Source organism: Stegodyphus dumicola, chromosome 6 (genome assembly GCF_044657685.1).
Source record: "Stegodyphus dumicola isolate Sdum_Otavi_A_Nest chromosome 6, ASM4465768v1".
Classification (NCBI taxonomy): Eukaryota; Metazoa; Arthropoda; class Arachnida; order Araneae; family Eresidae; genus Stegodyphus; species Stegodyphus dumicola.
Window position 1 is genome coordinate 218,026,662 of NC_140773.1, and position 9,275 is coordinate 218,035,936.

General features: G+C 32.6%; 1 protein-coding gene across 1 annotated transcript in view; it reads right to left on the reverse strand.

Annotated features, from left to right (window-relative positions):
• The window catches only part of LOC118184090 (uncharacterized), a 30,373-nt gene extending 21,560 nt beyond the window's left edge, over positions 1 to 8,813 (reverse strand). Inside the window, exons 1-2 of the mRNA XM_035353731.2 lie at positions 8,534 to 8,813; positions 2,140 to 2,450 (exon numbers count right to left, since the gene is read on the reverse strand). Coding sequence (XP_035209622.2) covers positions 2,140 to 2,417 — 278 coding nt within the window. The 5' untranslated portion in view covers positions 2,418 to 2,450; positions 8,534 to 8,813. The remainder of the gene's footprint in view (positions 1 to 2,139; positions 2,451 to 8,533) is intronic.
• Positions 8,814 to 9,275: the final 462 nt, after the last annotated feature.

The window sequence follows — 9,275 nt, forward strand, 5'->3', positions numbered from 1 at the left end:
GTGGGTATTGAAGGTAACGAGAGGGCCGACGTGTTGGCCAAAGAGGCGACTTTGGATGTTTCCAGGGAGTATTCCGTTGTCCAGCCTTCAAGAAAAATGGTTATTACTAGAATCAAACAGTATTATATTGATTTGTGGTATGATAATTGGAATAATTCGAATAGAAGAAAAGAATATGCCTATTATTTAAAACCTATGTTTAATAAAAGTATTTCTTGTCATTTGGATTTTAATCAAATTGTTACTGGACATGGGCACTTCCCGGCGTATCTTAAAAGATTTGGCATACAAGAGAATGAATATTGTCATAATTGTGAAGTTGTCGGATCGGTAAGGCACTATGTAGAAGAATGTACACTTACTTATGACATACGAAAAAAATATAATTTTATTAAGATTTTTACAGGTGCTGAAAAAGAATTTAAATTTGCAGGGGAACTTATGTGTTTTCTAAATAATAATCGCTCTGATGTTGGTATTTTTATTTGATAAAAGTTTGTTTTTAAATTTTGTGTTACAATAATTTCAGATTGAGATATTGGTGTTTATATGGAATTTTAACATAATTTTATTCAGCGTGTTATGTGGTGTATTTTATGCTTTTATATAATTTTTTTATTTTATATGTATTTCATTGTTTTTTGATATATTTAATATATCTTGTGTAATCAATGTTTTTAATGTATAGTTTATAAGCTTAAGAATTTTCAGAGTGTTGCAGCTCTGGTTTTTTGTAGAACAAAATGATTTGTCTTCTGGTATTTTTTATTGTATAATTACACTTCCAACCACACATTTAATCTATTATAGTTTTGTATGGTTATCACATGGAGTAATTACCAATGTTAATTCTTGTTTTGTATACTACTTTGTATACTACTTTACTGAAAGAGAAAACTCTTAGATAACGCTTACCTTAATGTACACATTGAAACATTACTTACTGCCATTAAGTTTTATGTAATTATTATATATTAATTTATTATGCCGCTGATAACTAGTGTCACAGCGGCTTGTTGGTATGATCCTTCCGCTAGTCATATTTAGGCGGATTATTGGTAATGGCGGTTCCTGGATTTCTGTGATTTTATTTTTCCGGTTTTGCTGATGGTTTTGTTGGTTGGAGGTTTTTACACTCTACATCGATCGATTTGAAGTGTGCTGATTGGTCTTTTGCTTGTTCTGAGAATGAGTGGTTTGTAATTGTTTTGTCCTTTCCTTATATTTTGTTTTTACTAACCATCATTTTGATTAGTTTTTATTTTCCTTTCTTCTTGCTTTCCTATTGTGATGTTTTCCAGTTTATTTTCTTGGTTTTCTTTACATGTTTTTTGTTACCCGGGGCTCTTAACACCCTTTGGTTTCCCGATTATAGTGTTTTTAAATTGAAGTTTTTGAAGTTTTTAGGTTTGTTTTTAATTTTACTGCCTGTTGCCGGGACATGGCCGGGTTGCTGGATGCCCTCGTTTGTGGTTTTTGCTTGGCGCAGCCCTTGTTTGTCATAAAATCTTGTCGATTAGGTGGATGGGGCTGCGCCCTATTTGTACCCTGAATATCATGTCAGAAGTGGCCATAAAGAAATGTCGTAAGCATGCGAACTTTCTAAGAAGAACTAAGAACTTTCTAAGAATAGATAAAGAAGCAAAGAAGTTAAAGAATAAGATCCAACTCTCCAACTGATATGCAATGTGAAGTTTCTGTACTGAAGATAAAAATAGACAACTCTAATTGCTTTATCAACAAGTATAAATACAAAACATTTGTGAGAAATTTCCCGATAATACTCTGATGTGAGAAGAACTCTGCACATTGAGATTAAGGGTACAACATCGGTGAGATAATTTCCACAAACATCATTAATAGGACTCATTTAAAAAACTAACTGCTGCATAACAGCTACAGGGAATTCATTAATGAATTTTTTTCAGATTATATTTCAAATTAAAATTCTACAAAATTAATCATCTGCGTGTTTTAAATCAAGTTAAATAGCACTGACATTTTCAAGTGGTACTTTATTTCATTATTTAATGCTAGCTTTCTGTTAATGCAATTTAAATAGCAATAAACGTGATCGTATCAAGCAGCATCTGCAGTATTTGGAAAAGTACATTCAAATGCTATATCAAATCAACATACTTATCCGCTTTTTTGTCTGTCCACGGTGTGAAAATGCGCTTGAGAGGTAAAACTGGACTGTGAAGAGTTGATCTCCTCATTATCTTCTTCCCTGACCCTCTTTCCGAGTCTGTGCTGGACCTTGAAGAAGCAGGAGATGGTCTTTGGATCTGAACATGGTTGGGATCAGGACTACAGAGACGTCGGCTGGTTTCCAAGATATCTTCAGGTTCTTCCTCGGCTTCCAGTGGACTCGCCGTGCTGTCGAAAGCAGTTTCGTACAGCTGCCTGCCCGCCATTTTCGACTCAGAACAAGTAGTTCCTTTCCTTTTCTGAAAATTTAAATTAATATGCTAACAAAATTTTAAAAAATTTCGAATTAGGGGAGTATTTGGTTAACCTTAGATATACTCACTCAAAAGTGTTGGCAAAAGAGGTACAAATACCGAAACCATGACAGCAAATTATACAAAAATCATTTAGTTCTCTTTTCTTAAAATAAACAGAAAGAATTTACTGAAGATGCCCTTAACATAGGAAAACAGATTACAGATACCTACGAGACTACTGTTAATACTGCAGGAGTAATGCAGTTTTAACCTATGCAAATATTTATGCTCATTTGCTTGTATTTCTTTATATTTTTAACCCAAAGGGGAAATTTGCCCAGAAAGGCTATTAATTTCGTTTTCGCATTTTGCGTCGATTCACTTTTTGAAACTGTTGAAAATAAAATGATCATGTGATCTCTGGGCAATCGTGCGTTTGCAGTCGTCTGATATCTATTTCCCAGAAGGCCTTGCGATAAATGTTTATATAAACAAATATTTAGAATTTGGAATATAACGGCCTTGAATTTACACATTGACGTGTCCTCGCGGCATAAGTATCATTGAGCCGGATACGTCGCGTGCTCACAGTGACATTCCGGCATAAATTGCATTGATTGAATCATTAGTTGGAATATAACGTTTTTTTTTTTTTTTTTTTTTTTTCTTACTAGGTTAGTTTATTCTTTTTCTCGGATTACCTGATTAATTATATTTGGATTATATTTCAGTCTAATATGTTTATGTATGAGATGTATTGTGAATAAAAATAAGACAAACTTGGACAAATAATCTTCATGCGAGAATCACGTTTATTCTTTAGTATGATATAATATTATTTTTTATGATATTGTTGTTGAAATGAATTTTATGGTTTAAGTGCGAAGAACATGATATTTCATAAATAAAGGTAACCCACAAAACGTTAAAAAAACGCCCCTTTGGACGTAATATAAAATCTGAAAGTTTTCAGATTTTAATTTTTCGTAATATAAAATCTGAAAGTTTTCAGATTGTTGATGTATATTTTGCATTATTGTTAACTTTTTATTAATTAATAAATTTACTTATTTTATGCATTATTTCATTGCAAATGCATGCTTAGAATGCAAGAACTTTTGATTAGCTTTAATATAAACCTTTATTTTAAGAACTAAATTTTTAATTTCAGTACAAGTCGTAGAATATTTTTTCTTTTGAATATCGCAAAAATAATAAACACTGTATCGTCTCTCGGTAACAATAAGCAACTCTCTCAGAAGCAAAAGCTGAAACTCAAACATGTAATTTATTTCTCATGCTCTTAATTTTGGTCATGTGATGGAAAACAACTTTAACGACTGTTATTGTACAGCCGAATCTAACAGGCAATGCAAATAACCATCACAAATTAAACAAATAGCTCAAGACAATACCTGTTATATCCTGAGAATTAAATTAAACAGTTAATACACTCCTTTTATTCATCGTCCACAAAACATAATGTGGATGGAGATGTAATTTAGTTACCGCGACGAACGGAAATATTTCTAATTAGTTCCGGTTGATTCATTATGCTTGTAATTTTCTGGCTAAATATTTCCTGTATATAAACATTTTCTTCATTATTTATCCTTTGTGTTACCGATGGTACTGTTTGCTGAAAGCTGATTTTATGTATACCTCCCAAAGTCAAATAATTTTTAGGTTTGGATATCTGGTATTCAAGAAGACCAAAAATTTTCTCAGAATATTTTCATAGAATTCTTAGAATATTCTTCTAAGAATTTTAATCAATTTAGGCCTTTTCACAGTGAAACAATTTAAACATATATATAAGTATAAAAAAATGTTTAATTTGTTTCACTGTGATATTCGACTAAAAATTAAATAATTTAGTACCCATATAAGAAGTGTATCGGCCAACTGACAGAACTTTAATCAGAATTCATAACAAAAGAAATAACACCCATACGAATAATTGCATTAAATCGCTTAAATTCTTTATGACAGTTTTGATTAAATTATGCTATTGTTACTTCAAGATTTCTTTTTAGTTGCTTATGACTATTATTATAGATAAGAAAATTATGTTTTACTTTCCAGTACATTTAGCTGAAACCATGAAGTTGACATTTTTTATAGTTTCCCCTGTAAGTTCAAGCACCTTCCATTTAAATTCAGGCTAAGAGATTTTTCTCTTTACCTGTAATATTGGTTTTCTTGCGTATCTGTATATAATGTAAGAAAACCAACCTCAAATGCGGGTGACTTTTTATGTGTCATATGTGTCATATGTATATACACTGGTTATCATTAATTAAGGAAAAATCACAAAAATGATGATTACTCAAAAACGTTCACATGTACAATTTAATGAAATTGACCCACAGCATACAACACATAGTAAAGTATAAAATAACATGAAAAGAAATTGCCAGAAAATTATGGTGTTATAGAAATTATCATATGTATAAAATGAGAAAATCGGGCGTGTTAGTTTGGTTGGACGTATCAGTTAGGAAATTTATATTCAGTACGGAGTATGATCTCCTCTGGAAGCAATACAGCACATACAGCGATGATGTGAGGCTGTCAATTATGCAGTCTTATCAGTTCCGCAAAAAGTGAGACGCATTGCTCTTGCAAAGCATTTGCAAGCGTGGCAAGGGTCTGGAGAGGAGGACCGAGAGCAGTTATACATCTTCCTAAAACATCTCAAACATGCTCGATGGGATTCAGGTCCGGTGGTCGAGCTGGCCATCCTTTGCGCTGAACTGTTTGCCGCTGAAGGTAATCATCCACGATGCGAGCCCTGTGCGGTCTAGCGTTGTCGTCCTGTAGCAGGAAATCATTACTTGTTACCCCGGCATAAGGGCACACATAAATATCAAATATGTCATCTGTGTAGGCCTGAGTATTCACGGTTCAACGTGGAAGGGTATGGGGGTCTGTGCGTCCACCCAAAACACAGACACTGTTTCCTCCGTATGCGCATCTTCTCGTGGATTTTTTCATGGCTGATAACGGATTCTAGGTTCTATTCAAATCAAATAACGACTAATACTATTTTGGAGGCTAGACTTGGACTCATCCGTAAAGAGAACAGTCCTCCATTGATCAACCGTCTAGTGGACAGACGTGCCCACTTCAAATGTTCCCTTCTTTGATGTGGCGCGAGCGGCACGCCGATGGCTGGTCGTCCTCCCTCACGTGCAGACCTCCTTGAAGCCTTCTACGCACGTTTGACGTTGACACCAGCTTTAAGGTGGGCGCAGCAAAAGGTTCTATTCCTTCGTGCTCATAGCAACAAATATCAGTATTTGACGCTCGTCATAGCGGTTGTCCGTCCTTGGATTAACCTTTTTGATGCCGAATCTGTGGTTAGAAATTGTTACCAAAATCTATGAACCACAGAAGGACTCACATTTACCCATCTGACCACTTCTATTTGAATTTGCCTGCGTCTAGTCTCCCATTAGCTCTCCATCTCAGTTCTTCTGGCAAATGATGCCTGAGGTCATTACTACAAATTACTATCCCACATTTCTTATTTGAGCATCAAAGCGAAATTTGCTAGCTTGCTCTCAATGCAATTTGATGCTCCTCACAGATGACATATTCCAATCACAGCGCCACTGATTTGCATAATGCAGCCTTACTTAGCCACTCTTTCTAGACACCATATTGAAATTTTATACGGAATGGCTTACTCTTGAATGCGTTATTGCAAATTTTGTGATTTTTCCTTGATTTTTGGAAAGCCGTGTATACATGAAAAGATATACACACAAATATACATATATATAGAGAGAGGGGAAATTGAATAAATATTGTGAAATTTTAGTAATAGTTGCGTAACACATTACACTTGAATAATGTAATTATTCATTACTAATCTAGCCATATCCCGAATCGAATTTCCATCCTTATGATGACAATGATGAATTTTCAAATGCTGTTCATTGTTTCCTTTCGCCTACGAGCTGTATTTAAATATCAAGTAAAATATAACGAAGTAAACAAGCAAAAATAAAACCCAAACAATTTTTTAAACGCCACCAAAATGCAAAAATAAAAAAAAAATGGTAGACGATACTTTTATTTCTAAAGTTTTACGAAAATGTTCCGTGTACGATCACACTTGTTGCGTGTTTTATCTGTGGCTTCTCATATTTTCAATTTTAGAAAAAGAAAATAAGTTAGTATTAAGAATTTTTTAAAATTGGCTGTATTCAATGTCACTTGGAGATGATATGAAAAAATATTGGGCTTTATATTCAAATTGAATTCCGAGTTACAGCGCTTTTTCTGCAAATTCTCTAAGTTTGCGAACACTTTTGTGAGACACTGTAGGTTGCTACATAATTAGCTGAATTTGATATTCCTGAAGTTTTCTGGTGTAGAAAATATTTCCTTTGCCTTCTTTTTGACGAAATGTGACATCATTTACAAATTTATGATAGTTCAAAACAAAATGCAGATCCGTTGTTATACTGATCATAAATATTCAGACATGAAGGGAAATTAATGAAGCTAGATCGAAAAAAAGCCAGAGAGAAAGGAAAGAAATTTTAAGCTTCTGATTGTAAGTTTAGTTTTAAATTTTTTAATCCCTTTGTCTTATATGCGCTTTAGGTGTTAGATATCAAGAATATGAATGCATAAGAATAATTCATAATAATTTATAATAAGAAAACTTTCCATATACCATCTCTAAGGAACACAAATATAAAAAGTCGATTAATCTGCGATCAATGACAATAGCTACTTTTTCAATATTTACGATTTACTTTTGGTTTTAGTATTTTTGCAATTAAGATTTTTCTTTGCAGATTTTTAAACAGATAGTTGAAATTATTTAAAATACTAATTTCAATTCTAGAAGTGTATACGAGCCAGTTTCCCTTAAAAAGACCTCCACGAAGGCATCCCTCCCTTTAGGCAGATATCCCTCGTGTGCTTTGCCATAATTGAATAACCCAACCCAACCCAATTCTAGAAAATTTTTTCATTGATGGTTTTAAATTTGTGTTCCTTGGAGATGGGATATGGAAAGTTTTCTTATTATAAATTATTATGAATTATTGGTTTATTATTTTGCAGCTTTAGCGCAAGTCATAGGATTTTTTAATTTACTTTTAATTACTTTATTTTGAAATTCATAAGAATATATATGAAGAATCATTTATAAATAAATATTTATAAGTAACCAAAAATATTTCATTAAAAAACTTTTAAACAGCTCTATACCTACGTAATCGCGGCAAAGTTAACGTTATTGTTTGCAAGAGATTTATTGCAAAATTCAGAATGTCTTATAACATCACATGAAAAATATTAAACTGACATTAAATGAACTATTTTACGTTTTGTAATTTCACTATAACTGTTAAAATAATAACTTATAGGAAGTAATAACTTGTCGAAATTTTGATAGCTATAACTAACTATGAATACATATTCTGAAAGCTTTTAAAAATACTTTTATATTGCTGTGAGCGGGCTGAGGTTGAAACTTTAAAGCGCACATGTTGGGGAAAACGGTAAGGTTTTTAGGTAGGAAAATAAAATGTGATGTAATGTAATTAATGTGAAGTAAGAAGTCTTTGCTTACTGTAGTATTTTAAATTATAAAATATGTTTATGGCTTAACATTTTTAACAAACGAATGGTTTAGCGTAAAAGAAAAATATCTCTGAAAGCTAGTAATGTTACTGTATTTCAAGTAGGGCAACCGTATTTCAAGTTTTTTTCAACTGAAGACATTAACATTGCAATGAAAAAAATCATTTAAAATTTCAATTTAATTTAATTATCAGATCCACAAAAATTAAATCTATGGTACACTATTTTCGGTTCCTAAGTGTAAAAAATAAGGAAGAGAAACATTTAGTTAGTTTTTGTCACCAAATGTATAAAAATATGTAAAAAGAAAATAATCTGCATATTTTTAAAAACGCAATCTTAGAATTTCTCATGTTATGTAAGAACTTTTGATAAACATTTCCAAAATTTAGTTAACACACAGAAAAAACGTATTTTCTACGTGAAAACAGAGTTAAAAAAAAAAGATGAGAAAACAAAGCTGAAAAAAATTAATTTACCTGTCATTTCAAATTCTTCTCTTCATCCACTAACTTCAAGGTGAGAAGCACCGTGAGAACGACATGGATTTTCTCAGAACTATATCGATTTTTGGCTCGAATCGATAGTTTCTGTATCGTGTATTTCATGCATATTTTGCCTTTCAAAGAGCAGTCGATAGTGATTCTCGATGTCAAGTGTTAAGATGGATGATGTCACCGGGAGATGAAGTCATTTAGGATGACTGGAAACAGCCTGCGGACATTAGAGTTGCACGTAACAGGACGAGCATATGCGACGGATTCGGAGCGGAATCAACATTGGCGCCGTTATCGCCTTGCCCCTTTTTCTGAATGGATTGTATTTGGCAAATGAATGATTAAAAAGGAATAGAAAAGGCAATTTCTAAAGAATTCCATATGGAATTTCTTTCAGTTTTACCCAACAAATTAAAATCAAAATGCTATCGAGTAATGTCAACTTAAAAAATTACAGCATTTAAAAAAACTTTTACGGTGTTCTTACTGGTTCTAGGAAAAATGCCCACACAGAAAAAAGCTCACATGGAAAAATGCTCACGAATAATGCTCACGAATCGCAGCATTTTAAAAAATTTTTACGGTGTTCTTTCTGTTTCTAGGAAAAATGCCACAGGAAAAAAGCCCACAGGAAAAACTTAACATTTGGTAATGGTGAATCATGTAAGAAACAATGATGAAATCGATGATAAAATTAAATATTTTAAGTAATTTAAATAAAATA